Source organism: Plectropomus leopardus, chromosome 15 (genome assembly GCF_026936395.1).
Source record: "Plectropomus leopardus strain MGB_pleo_1.0 chromosome 15, ASM2693639v1, whole genome shotgun sequence".
Lineage (NCBI taxonomy): Eukaryota > Metazoa > Chordata > Actinopteri > Perciformes > Serranidae > Plectropomus > Plectropomus leopardus.
In genome coordinates, this window is record NC_142190.1 from 2,936,421 (window position 1) to 2,950,671 (window position 14,251).

The 14,251-nt window shown below is 37.5% G+C and overlaps 1 protein-coding gene across 4 annotated transcripts in view; it reads left to right on the forward strand.

The window, feature by feature from the left end:
- The window catches only part of ncor1 (nuclear receptor corepressor 1), an 84,797-nt gene that overhangs the window by 30,095 nt on the left and 40,451 nt on the right, over positions 1 to 14,251 (forward strand). For all 4 annotated transcript variants that reach the window (XM_088088221.1, XM_088088220.1, XM_088088222.1 and 1 more), the window contains exons 15-16: positions 9,595 to 9,725; positions 13,022 to 13,317. In XM_088088221.1, coding sequence (XP_087944347.1) covers positions 9,595 to 9,725; positions 13,022 to 13,317 — 427 coding nt within the window. The remainder of the gene's footprint in view (positions 1 to 9,594; positions 9,726 to 13,021; positions 13,318 to 14,251) is intronic.

The window sequence follows — 14,251 nt, forward strand, 5'->3', positions numbered from 1 at the left end:
ATCCTGTTCTAAATTCATTATATTTTTATGTGATATATATTTAAAAAAAGTTCATATATTAATTAAAAAGAACCAACAAGGAGTTTTGTCATTTCAGAGAATGTATGGGTTTTAAAATTTGCCTCAAACTCATGGAAAGTCACAGAAAATTACTGTTAAAAATGTGTATGAACCCTGTTTATAAATACAATTGTTGCACCAGAATCCAATAACAAAGATGCACCGTGTCACAGCGCTGTGTTGGCTGACATTTAATATTGATTTCACTCATTCTGATGTCCGTTTTCTCCTCGCCGGGCTTCTCCCTGCTTCACAGATGTGTCCTCGTACAGGACATTCTGTCTCTGCGTCGAGTACATCTGCTGTGACACAGTGGACCGGTTGTGGACAGTTTCTTTACATGGGAGGGGGGCGCGAGAGTTCATGATTTACATGCTGGACACAAAGATGGTGACTTTACCAAGTGACTGGTACAGTTTCTTCACGGGTGATTTGCGTCAGCCATATTTCATTTTTGCTCCATTCATAGTCTGAGGACTCTGGCAGCAGCTGAGAGAGGACTTGTCTTTCTGTGATGTAAGTAAGTGTGGAAAAAATGTCTTTGTGTATTGACAGCTTGTGACTGAAGGCTGTCTGTTTTCGGAGGACGCTGCTCGCTTCACACGTTGGTTCTTTCTTTTTGTGCTTTAATTGTTACAACATAATAGACGTGTTAAACAAGATGACTGCGGTGTTTGTTTTTGCACAGTTTGACAAGAAGGCTTTGTTTGAGTGACGGATTGTAGCATCAGACAGTCGATCTCAGTGAGATAATCAGAAAAAAAAGGATCGCTGGTCCAAAAGTCGTCCAAGAACACTGATAAATATGAGGTTGTTGTTCATGCAAGCTCCGGCTCAGCATCTGTAGTGAGCTGGATGTCATAATATCAGTTTCGTAACGCGTATTCAGACCAAACGGCCCTCTAGGGAGCGTCCCGAAGAACTACATAACTTCATGGGCTGTTTTTCTGTTTGTTTTTGCACCTCTAATACGAACGCTGAAGACGAGGCAGCTTTATTCGTATAGAAGTGCTTTACAGAGCACTAAAAAACAAAAATATAATAAAAGATACAGATTTACAATAAAGGAGTTAAGACATGATATATAAAAGGTAGAATTGTTTACTAAATGACTAAGAAAATTATAAAATAAAAATCACCATTAAAAAAAGTGCAGACAAGAGGTGCAAAAGTAAAAATATAATTGATTTAAAATGAAGTTTAAAATAATTTGGTAAGCAGTGTATTAAAAAAAAGTTTTTAGCTTTGACTTGAAAGTGGTCAGAGTCGGGCTTTTCTAACATCACCTGCGAGGTTATTCCAGGTTTGTGCTGCATGATAACAAAACGCTGCTTCACCATGTGAACGCTGGCCCAAAATGTCAAAATTGCATTGTTTTTCCCTGTTACCTGGGCTGAGATTATGGTTTAAAAAGTAGCAGTACAAATAAAATTACTCTTAAAGTTATACTGATATATAGAGGTGGGAGATATATAGAATATACACAATGTGTTGCAGCTTGTTCTATATCTGCAATATATAAAATCACTATATGGCAAACATTGAGTATAAATTGTCACATCAGTTTTAAAAGCCACCGGTGTTTTGGTTCTCTCGCTCTCAGCTCTGTCTCTCTCACAGACACACACACAAAGCAGGGCTTTTGCAGAGCTCCAGACTGTGATTATTTGGTCACATTTTGTGCCCATGGAGCGCTAAAAATACTATTAAAATATGAACTGGTGAGCTTTTAGTTTGTTTCCAGCTTACATGTTTAACAGCGCTGCAGTACCAGTCTAAGTTAATAAGTGGTAGTGGTGGAAATATGAGCGTGTTTGTATTTGAAGAGCTCCGATCGTCACATTTTGCGGCCACGGAGCACCAGCACGAACTTGCAAATAGTAGTAATATATGAACTGGAGAAATGTTTGTTTGTAGCCTGCTCACAGTGAATGAATCTTCATGGTTGGGTTATTTTTAACATCCAACTGTTGACCAGAAGTATAATAAAAGCACCATGAGTCCCGCTTTGAATTATTTAATTAGAACAATCCTTTTTAAAGTGTCATTATAAAATGACTTTGTTTAACTTGGTTTTAACAGTATTTTATCAATATTATTATAAAAGTAGTGTATTCAACTTAATTATATGACAGTGGCTACTTCATTTAACTAGTTTAAGGGACGTTTAAAAATATCAAGATATATATTGTGCATCGCAATATAGCCTTAAAATATCGTGATGTTATTTTAAAGCCACATTGCCGAGCCCTACCGATACAGTGTGGCGGTAGTCGTTATCTCTCAATTTGTGTAACATTTCTCATCAAATTGCCTTTTTTCTCGTGTTTTTTGAAAGAAATCAAAACAATTTGCTCAAAGCAGCACAAGAAAAGTGATATTGCTCCAGGTTTCAAAGGGTTAAAAAGCTTCAGTCCATCTCGTGGTTGTTGAGATGGCTGTTTTTTTTTTAAATCTTCGCCTTAATGCACATCAGGATGTCGTGGCTTTCCAGGCTGCTGGTGTGACTTAACAAACGCAGCCGGAGTGAGTCATTAGAGGGAAGGAAGAGGACGGAGCGAGCAACAGCGAGAGCGGAGGAATGTAGGCCGACTGAGAGAAACTGGGTGAAAAAACCCTGAGCGAGACCGAGTCAGCGCTGGCAGCTTATCCGCTGAGTGTGTGCTGTTGGGTTTTTTTTTTCCATTTCCTCTTTCTTGTGTTCCTCACAGTAAGAGAGTGAGCGAGAGAGAGTCCCCCCCTCTCTGAAATAGCAGAGTTGGTACAGCCCAGCCATCTGACAGGCCCAAAAACTCACTGTGCTGCTGTGAGTGCCAATCAAAGAGGAGTGCTCGGCAGGGATTACCTTGAGTGACCCTGCATAGATTAGTGCGTGCATGTGAGATGGACAATTCTTTGGGCGGCTTAAGCGGCCTGATGACACGCTTTCCCGGAATATGTGCGGCGGTGCCGTGGCCCGGCAGCCCTTCTAAGGAGCTCTGCTATGGTGCTGTCCTGCCCCTCTACTGCTACCGTTACCACCGCTATGGAAGCACTGGAGGGTAAACTCACATTTGCAACACCAGTAAGCTCGCAGCAGAGCAGAGGGGGGTTTTTGACCAGCAAATGAGCGTGCAGGTATGTCACCGGCCTCAAAACCGCACAGTTTGCTTTCTCGGTATCTTCTCATTTTTGCCTGTTTTCTTCTGCTCTGTTGCCTGGCTGCTGTTACTTGAGGCTTGTAGGCAGTCAGCTATTTTAGGGTAGTTTTTTTCCAGGACATGTGCAGACATGGTTTCTAATTTAGCAGAGACTATGAGGAGTGCATGTGTGTTTTTGCTGTTTCTGGGAATTAGTTTTTTAATGTCATATTTTATAGTGTGTCAGGCGTTTAGACACACTGGCGGCTTTGTAACATTCCTTGTGCAAATGTGCTTTAAACGTGGACGCCTGCATCCCCCAATGAATCCTAAAAAAACTAATCTAAATCAATTTTCTGGCTCGGCATGCACAAAACCACAACAGTAAACACACACTCTTGTGGAAGCCTGCACAGGCTACACCCCCCGCTGTGTCTGCCACCACTTTACTTCCAAAAGTCTCTCGCTCATATTTCACATCTGTAAAACACGTTTTTTCCATAGTAAAAGAACATTTTTTAGCAGTTTTTTCTTAATTTATGTAGCTTTTCTTGTGTTTGAGTCGACCTGTTTATGTGCGGGTCAGTGTAGGACAAGCTGCAGCTCAGTGTGGCGTTTTATGATCATCTGTATTTAATATCGGCTGTTTATTATTGCAGAGTTTTTATCTGCGTGACAACTGCAGGAAGTGAAGTCGCTCTGTTATTGTGCAACTTTCATTTATTTCAGTGACCTCCCAAAGCTTTCGCCACGTTTGTTGGGCAGTTTGCACAACAAAAAGTTGCAGCAATGTTACCTTTCGAGCTGCGACGATTGGTCGATCAACAGAAAATTGATTATTAAATAAACATTTTAGCAATTTTTTAAGTAAAAAAAAGAAAGCCAAACATTTGCTTCATAAATATGAGAATGTGATGTCTTTCTTTGCCAGATGTAAAATTAAAGCTCTGGATTTTTGGTCTGTCAGTTGGATAAAACTATTAAAAGAAAACAAACAAAAAAATGATGTTGATCCAGGTGTGAAAGGGTTAACCCTTTCACACCTGGATGATATCAGTTTTCTTGTGCTGCGTTCAGACGCCTTTCACAAGCATTTAAACTTTTAAAACTTGAGCAAATTGGTTTGATTTCTTTTGAAAACTTGTGGGAATAAGGCACTGAGCAACTTGGCAAGAAATGGCCCCAAAATTGCAAAATTACTAGAAGATAATCATTTAAAAAAATGTAAAAATGTCCAGAAATCTAAAAAAAAATTATAATACTACTAATAATAATAGCAATAATAATAATAAAAATTATGAGAATTTTTAACTGCTTTTTAAACATTACTTTAAAAAAATCGTTTTTTTTTTCAGTTTCAGTTAATTTTCTTCTAACTTGCAACTTCTTCCCATACTTCTGAAAAAAAAAATCAAGCCAATTTGCTCAGGCATTAAACAGTTAAGTAAAGCACAAATACTCCCCAAATAATACTCAAGCACTGTAACAAAATATTATTACTTCCTTACATTACACCTCTGTCAAACTGCTCTCTTAAAAAATAGAATAAAATGTACAACATATAGGTCAGCCAATACGATATCACAGCTTTATCAGACCCGACCTCAGCGCCACGACTCAAGTTTCAACAGGTTTGCAACCAACAAGCAGCCGAAACTCTGCCAGATCTCCCGCTGGCACCGTCTGCTCGACTCTCCAGACCCTAAATCACCACATCACCGATGAGTGAGTGGGCACCGGCGTCCTCGGTCACCCGCCCTCAGCAAAGAGGGGGAGGGGAGCACCTGGAGAGACGCCACCTTTCATTCTGGCAGCACATTGTTCTGCCGTTAACAATCAGGAAATGTTGTCAATAACATTTCAAGAAGCGTGCTGATGGAAGTTCAAAATGTCAGCAGCTTTATTTCTATTGCAGCCACCAAACTAAAGGTCGATATTTCCAATCCAAGGACACGTAGGCGTGTTTTGGAGCCATGATGGAAAGGCGAGCCCCTCATACGTGGGAGCGGCCACGTATGAGGGATTTCTGGGAGCTGATAGTCCACGATTTCACAGAGGAATTTTGGATTCGAAACTTACAGATGATCCAGAGTTATGTGATGCAATAACAGCTCTTGCAGCTCCTGCTGCATCATGAGGGAGCCAGTTCCTCCTGAAGAGCACATAGACACAGCATCACGTGACCTAAAAAAGACTAAAAAGAGTTTCCAATGCAGTTTTGCGACATACGACTTTTTCAAATCACCTGAAATATTACCTCATGCAAGCGTAAAAACTTTTTTGCAATTAAATGGGAGTTAAAAAAAAGAAAGCGTTTCCATTAGGCTTATTTTATAGTAGTATTTAAATTTTGCGCAATTTGAGTGTTAATGGAAACCCGCCTGTTATCTGTAAATATCTGTTTTTTATTTGTCCTTGTCTTGTTCTTTTTCCGATTTTCTTTTAAAAAATCTAGTAATAATAATAATAATAATTATTATTATTATACATTAAGCCCTTTGTCAAATCCTGTTAACGCCCTGTAAATATCTACGTACATAGTTGGATAAAATATGAGCCTAATATTGGGATTTTTTTTCTTCCCCCATATTGGCATAGTTAGATCTTTTATTTATTTATTTTTTTGAGAATGTTACATAAAAAAGGAGAACAAAATAAAGCATGGGCAAGAAAAACAACACGTGAATACCCATCGAACACTTTCAGCAAGCAAACACAAATTTTTCTTATCCAAAAAGGAGCAGGAGAAAGTCGATGCACATCAAATTCTCACCCCCCCTTTTTTTTAATAATTTGATAAAACAATAAAAATAAACACATTTTGAACTTGAATATTCCCAATATCTACCCCATATTCACCTCACACACCTTGATCTAAACAAACAAGAATTAAGAGAAACAAGTTTTAGTTTGGGCTGAGCTCTAACTATATCAGATGATGGTGGCGTCTGTAGTGATAGACATAGTCATAATTGAGCAGCTTTTTCATTTCCTTTTCCTGCAGTGAAATTGCCTGAGCACAGAGCGAGAGATTCCTCCGGTGGCCTCGGCTCTGTGGTAGGAAAGGGGAGATTGACTTGTGGCTCCGTCATTTCCTAAATCAAACAGCACTTGTGAATCAGCAAAAGAGGGGCAGAAATTAAAACTCTCAAAATATTCAAGCCAGGTCGAGGGAAAAGAGCTTCATTTAAAAACACTGAAGAACCGCAGAACCACAGGGCCTCATTGACTGCCGGAGAACATCTGTGTGGGAGAAGAGGCAGGAACGCCACGGCGCTCCGGCCACCTCCAAAGCAAACACGAGCGCTCCCTGACCCAACCAGAGCAGCGCTCACTGAAGGACATGTACGGGGAGGATAGCTGATCTAAAACAGACCGGTCCGCTCTGCAAAAAAGCTGAGAGCGTCCGGTGCCAAAACATGCTCTGCAGGCAGGAAATGAGTCAAGAGTTTAAGTTTGACGTTTTTTTCTCCACATACATCAGCGTGTAATCTGAGCTCTGAATCTGCAGGGCTTTCCTTAAACAATTCAACAGTGCAGCTGCGTCATCGCACTGAAGCCATCGCACCACGTGCTACTGCGAATACTCCCACGCTGCTTTAGCTGCAGCGCTCTAAATATGGGTTAACACACTTTTGAAATACTTTAGATAGCACCTACATGTTTAGAAATTCTGGCGAGACACCTGATCTGCAGCAAAAAATAAATGCAAAAGCAACTTGTTAGCTATGGAAGACAAGAAAATACGTAAGCATCGATAAATAAATATAGAAACAAATACCAGAGTAACTAAATTGGGAAAGTAATAAATACAGAAAGTATTAAATAAATGCTCAACAAATAAATTAACACATAAAGAAACTCATGTAGAGGTTAGGACCTCATTAACTTACAGAAATACAAATGGTGGAAAAAAATAAATGTACAAATATAAGACATTTATTTATGACTGTTTAATCATTAACTTTTATTCGTACATTTATGCATTTATTTAGTTAGTTATTGATTTAATTATTTAGTCGTTACTGTAATTATCCATTTCATTATTTGTTTCTGGATTTATCCATTACTCTATTTATTTGTTATTTTATTTTTTGAATACCAGAATCAATCAGGTATTGTTTTTTATTAATTAATTTCAGGATTTTATTTTCCTGCATTTATTTAAACATTTATTTAGTTATTAACATAATTTTTGATTCATTTATTTTTTGTATTTATTAACTTTTTTATTACTTTCTGTATTTTTAAAATTTATTTATTTATCTCTGTATTTACTTATACATTTATTTATTCATTTTTTATTTTTTATTTTTTTAATACCTGAATTAATCAGCTATTGTTATTTATTAATTAATTTCAGGATTTTATTTTCCTGCATTTATTTAAACATTTATTTAAAATAATTTTTAATTCATTGTTATTATTATTATTTATTACATTATTTATTATTTCTGTATTTATTAACTTTTTTATTACTTTCTGTATTTTTAAAATGTATTTAGTTATTCCTGCATTTATTTGTACATTTATTTATTCATTAGTAGACACTTTCAGTGTCATTTTTTGGCCTCCATACTAAGCAACAGTCTTGATGAATAAAGAGCTATCTGCGATGACATCAACCATGAATCAAATTTTCCAGTTTTCTCTACAGTAGATTTAAAGGGCCTGAGGGGACGGCTGTGAACTGGACCAAACCTCAGATAGCATCACATGCAGTTTTTGGGTTTTTTTTTTTTCCAGTGCTGTAGATCTGATTGTGCTGGTCATGTAGTTTCACTCTTAGAAGGCAAAATCCCTCCTGATTATTAGCTGTCTTTGGTTCGAGCAGCTCGATTAGCGCTGCTAATTCAGACCGCTGTGACAGCTGCTGAATGGCTGTTTTGTGGCATCAGACTCTGCTGTACGATTCGGCAGACAGACTGCTCGTGTGCAGAACCACAGCGTTGTGAAATACGGCCACAACCCTGTTTTTTTTTTTTTTTTCTTTCTGTTGTTGATGTTGTACCGCTGTCTCTTTGCCTCCATCCGTATCTTTTGCCTTCGCCATCGCGTGAAGCACATTCCTTGGCCCCATCTGGTACCAGCATGGGATGTTTGGCTTGGCACGGCCAGACTTGTTCCAGCACAGCGCTCTCATGGAACAGGCAGGAGGAAGCTTTCTGTGGTTACCGCGCCAGCAGCGGCGATAAAGAATGCAGCTCTGTCCTCAGTCGCTCTGTCCGACCTGTTTTTAAAAATGCACTTCTGAATGATGGACAATGAAGCACGAGCAAACAGATAGTAATAAAAAAAAGTTTTACAGTGCCATAAAACTGCACTTTACACCGTCAAAACTTGGAACTGTGCAATTTATAGGACATAAATCATGCGGTGCGTTCCAGCGAGGATGTTTCCACATACTTTTTGAAATATATTTTTATGGTTAGTTTAAGAGGCGTTTCTGTCTTTTATTTAATAATTTATTTTTGTTTTTCTAATGCTTGCATTTTACTGTTTTGCACTTGATGGGATTGCATCCAATTTCATTATACATGCACAATGACGTAAAGATATTCTATTCTGTGCTTTCACTCGACTTTTGTCGACAGCGTTATGGGAGCGTTGTGCATAAACCTGGCATTTAATAACCCCAATTTGAATAGTAAAGATTATTGGTACAGAATAGAAGTCGACCGATATTGGTTTTTCAGGACTGATACCAATTATTAGTATATAATGAGACAGATATTTGGATGGATTTTTAATATAACAAACTCTGACACAAAACTGTGCTGAATTGCCTTTGGCAAATGTCGTTGTCTTCTGTTTCATCTGAAATTTAATGCGCGTTCGTGACGTCACCGTTCTCACCGATTCACTCAGGTACACGGTTTCAAAAGTTTGTGTTTTCAGACCCCAAAAACGCAGCTGTTATGTGAACGAAAGGCCAAACCGCAACAAAAGTTTAACATGGGTTTAAATGGTCCCTGGGCTTTTTGTTGTATTTCTTTAGTTTTACCTTTAGTGTTGAATATTTAAGAGACTTTTCAGGCCCATATTCTGTAGTATAATTTTCGACGGTCCTCTGGGCTCACAGGGCCACCGCAGGCACTCCTGTACCGATAGAAGATATCTATTTCTTCATAGCAGGCAGGAAAACTTGATTAAGAATAGATATAGTAAAGAAATGAGGCAAATGAAGTGTGGTTTATTCTACATCTGCTGAGCTTTATAATGTGCTAAAGGGTCGTTTTTTATGTATATCCGAAATAAAGCATTGATGTCACTAAGAGCTGAAAACTATTCTCTGCTTTGTTTCATTTTAGATGAAACTTAAATCACTTTTACTGACCCAAACGTTGACCTTTTTGTTCTTGTTTTTAAGGAGAAAACGCTAAATCTTTTTTTCCCGTGTTTTTTTTTTCTCCAGCAAATAACACGTCCCTCACAAGAAGACAAGTCGGACGACAAAAACGAAGAGGACAAATCTGAGAAAACCGAGAAAAAAGAGGACGAGGAAAAGAAGGACGAGGAAGAGAAAGATGAAAAGGAGGATTCCAGGTGAGTTGTGATTATTTTTTGTCGTGTGCAGGTAAAATCTCCCATTAGCATCAGTTTGGGGTCTGATAATTAAATGTGTTGGGTAATTTTTGGTATTTTGGTATTGGTATTGTTGTGGTCTAAATTGTTGAATTAAGAGAAACTTAAAAAAAAATGCAATGCAAGTTGCAATGTTTTTAAACTTTTTTTCCCTTTTTCTGATGGAAATATAATATATATATATATATATATATATATATATATATATATATATATATATATATATATATACATGATTTATTCAAAATTGTTTATTTATTTACTGGCTTTAATCAAACTGGCTTGATTCCTTCAGCGCGTACATTAGATCTGGATGCAGCAGCCTTTGTCATGGTGATTTTGTTTTGTCTACATATAAATATATAAAAAAGAAAAACAAAATTATAAGTATGCATAGTAGTAAACTATTCAGGAAAGTTCACAAATCATTCATAGATTTACAGGTTGATCAATATAGTGATATATAATAGTGAATATAATAATTTATTTTCTCCCATTTTTTTCAAATATGTATTTGGTTTCTAATTCTCATAATAATATTCTCTATTTCATGTATTTCATTCACAAGGTCTTTTATGATTATTTAAGTTGTCATTTTTTCACCAATCTCTTGTTATTTATGCAATTATTGCTGCCCTTATCATAAAAAACAAATAGGGTCTTCCTTTTATTTTTTCCTTGAAGTAAACACAGTGGGTTTTTGCTAACAGAGAAGCCAAACATTTATTTTCTTATTGTATTTTCCTGCTGTGGTTTTTACAATATCGTAGGTACATTAATGTATACGATATGAGTTCACATCATGCTATACCTTAAAACTGCTGCATCTCAACTGCACCAAAAACTACATTGATTGGTCCAATTTGCAGAAAAGTTGCCACGATTGGATAATATTACGAGGTCACGATAAAAATTCACAGGGATCCAGGGATGGATTTGCGTTGATAGTCGCAATATTCATTAGAGTCTTCGTTATGTTTAAATGTGTATTTTAATTCGATGACCCTGCACAGTTACAGCTGTGTATGTCAACAATATATTTTCAAGCCTATTAATGAGAGAAGTGGCTGTCACTTGTGGTTTTTAAGAAGCCATGAAACAATAAAGAAGAAATCACAAAGCTGGCTTCACATTCAGCTTCAGTGATGCAGAGGATGACTTTTATCATATTATAAGATTTAATTATTGAGCTGCTCCTTACAATCATGTGATAAACACAACGCAGATTCTGTTCGTGTCTCATAAAATAATTCATTGAGATCTGAAACAGTGCAGAGATGGAAAGATTTCACATCCCCAGGCCCTTGGTGCAGCGATGCATGTTCAGGGCCTAAAGGAGACTTGGAAGGAGATAGCGTGTCTTTTTTTGGTGTGTTGCTAACAGACAAAACAACTCTTAAAAAAGTCTTATGGGCTCATAATTATTTTTTTCACAGTTTTCCTTATTGGGATTTTCAGGACATACATGAATCTGTAGTTCAGTGTTTTAGTGTCAATGCACATTTCCGGAAAAGTAAATATACAAAGGTAAATGCCAGTATAAATGAATAGAGAGATAGTAGCGATAGTAGTAGTGGCCATAAAATTTAAGTCAAAAGACGCAACAACAACATATTATTATTATAATTATTCCGATAGTCCCCAGCGCAAACATGTCCGACATCCTGCGTGGACATGTCTGAAAGTGCGCTCCAACGCGGACATGTCCGACATCCCGCTCCAGCACATGGACATGTCCGATAGTCCGCTCCAGTGCGAACAAGTCAGACAAACCGCTCCAGGCCGTGGATATGTCCGATAGTCCCCAGTGCGGACATGTCCGACATCCAGCACGTGGACATGTCCGACAGTCCGTTCCAGCACGCGGACATGTCCAATAGTCCCCAGCGCAGACATGATCGATAGTCCCCATGCAAGCACGGAAATGTCAGACAGTCCGCTCCGGCACGGACATATCCTACATCCTGCTCTAGCGTGCGGACATCTCAGACAATCCTCAGCGAGGACATTTCCGACATCCCGCTCCAGTGCGGACATGTCTGACAACCCGCACCAGCACGCGGATATTTTTGATAGTCCCCAGTGCAGACGTGTCCCACAGTCCCCAGCGCAGCAATGTAAAATGTGAGAACAATGTGTTTTAAGGAGTAGCGCTGGGCAAATAATTGAAATATAATCGAAACTGACATTCAGAACCTCTAACCCACATAATCTTTCCCATGTTGGGAATTTCGGTTATTTAGAAATTCTGTTAACTCTTTCCCCAACGGGACTGCCAACCCCCACACAAATGCCGTGCGTCTCACATTTTTAGGCTCTGTCTCACACTCTCATGACACAGAGGAAAATCTCACGCCAAAACAGAGCGAGGGTTGAAGTGTTGAACAATCATGTAAAAAAGTGAACGACTCTAAAACAGCTGAGTGTTTGACAGCCACAGCATTTCATCATCACGGATCAAACAGCTGATGGTCCAACAGCAGCGCAGTGAGACAAACAGAGCGCAGCTTCTCCTCAAAGCAGGTGGAAACACAGAAGTTTGACAGAAGTTGAAGTCAGAGTCCTGAAGTCAGGAAGGGTTGGCCTATTACCAGCACAATGTGCTTAAATTTACCTGAAGTTTGTTTAAGATTCAGCTTTTAATTTTTATATAATGCTGGAAAGTTAAATAAATAATAATAAATCACATGTTTATTTCACTCCAACACACCATGGTCACATGAAACTATCAGTGAACTATGAGGGCAAAAACCAAACCACAAAGAAAGCAAAATAGTTGTTCATTAATTGTTATTGGAGTAAAATGTTTAAAGAGTTAAATAATTATTAAGAAACATACATTAAAAAAAACATCTAAATAATAAATTAATTGGTAAGAATTTAAAATGAAATCATATAGAGATGGTAATAGTGCTCAAGCATAAATTAATTAATTAAAAATCAAATATAAAAAATCAAATAAAATAAAAATATAATTTTCAGCAAAAAAACAACAATAAACGATAAGAAAGGAAATAAAAGAAAATAAACAATACAATTCTTTTTCCAAAGATAAAAAAAAGTAAAAAGTAAGTAAAAATGTTTACCCTGAGGCAGTGTGAACAAATTGAAATGTCTTTCTTGTCTGTTCAGTCATTGAGGAAAAGACCAGATCACAAAAAGGGGCCTGTTATTGCTGAGTCAAAAGGGAATAGATATTTGCTGTACCAACAGTCTCTAAAGCGGTGTTCCCCCTCCCCCTCTTCCAAAAACCACAGGGACATTGGCAAGGACAAAGACAAGTGTGACGGTGGGGAGGACGAGGACGGAAAGGAGCAAAACACGCCGCGTGGCAGGAAGACTGCCAACAGCCAGGGCCGCCGTAAGGGAAGGATCACCACACGCTCCATGGCCAATGAGGCTGCATCTGTGGCGGCCGAGGAGGCGCCTCCCTCTGCCCCCGAGCCTGCCCTGCCAGATCCTCCACAGCTCCCTAAGCCTGATCCCATGCAGAAGTCCATGAAGGAGCCTGCAAAACCCCAGACTCCAGTAACTTCTATGGATGCTAATAAAGGTGAATCCTCTTGGAGATGCTCTCTTAAAATTGTTGAAAAATGCCAAACACTTACTGACACATTATCGAATGAAAGGAAGTTCACAAAAAATACAGTATATCATCTCAAAATATATTTGAAGATGAGAATGTTTTGCATCAGATTAGTCCTTCATTGTAGCACTTATGCTGTTGTTATATTTTGAACGTAATTGAACGCATTTTCTTCACTTGTGGCGTTTGTGTGTAGTTCACTCTGTAGCTCACTTAGCTCAGTTTTAGCAACGCCACAGTAACAAAAAAATAGTCACATCACGACATCTGAAAAGTTAATCTCGAACCGTAAGCCCACAGTTTGTTGTCATTAGTTACACTAAAGATTTGTTTTGATAAAAAAGCCAACGTTAGATGTTACTTGCCAGTCTAAAAGCAACGTTGTGTGTTCAGCATCAAACAGCATCTTTTTACTCTTTTTAAAAGCTGTCTCTCGTGTTGGAAAACCACACCAATCAATTCTCTACAAATTTATTCTCATAAAATTACGACTTTATTACAACTTTTCCCCAATAATATTATGACTTTATTTTTATTTATTATCATATTGATTATTATTTATTACTTCATTCTTGTTAAAATCAGACACAATTCTCGTAATATTATGACTTTTTCCTCATAATATTGCAACTTTATTATTTTTAATTATTATATTGATTATTTGTTAATACTTAATGCTCATAAAATTTGCACTTAATTCTTGTAATATTACAAATTTATTCTCATAAAAATACGACTTATTCCTCATAATATTACACCTTAATATTATTATTTATTATCATATTGATTATTATTTATTACTTACTTCTCGTAAAAATCAGACTTAATTCTCGCAAATTACGATTTTATTCCTCATAATATTATGATATATTTATTATTATATTTATGACTATTTATTATT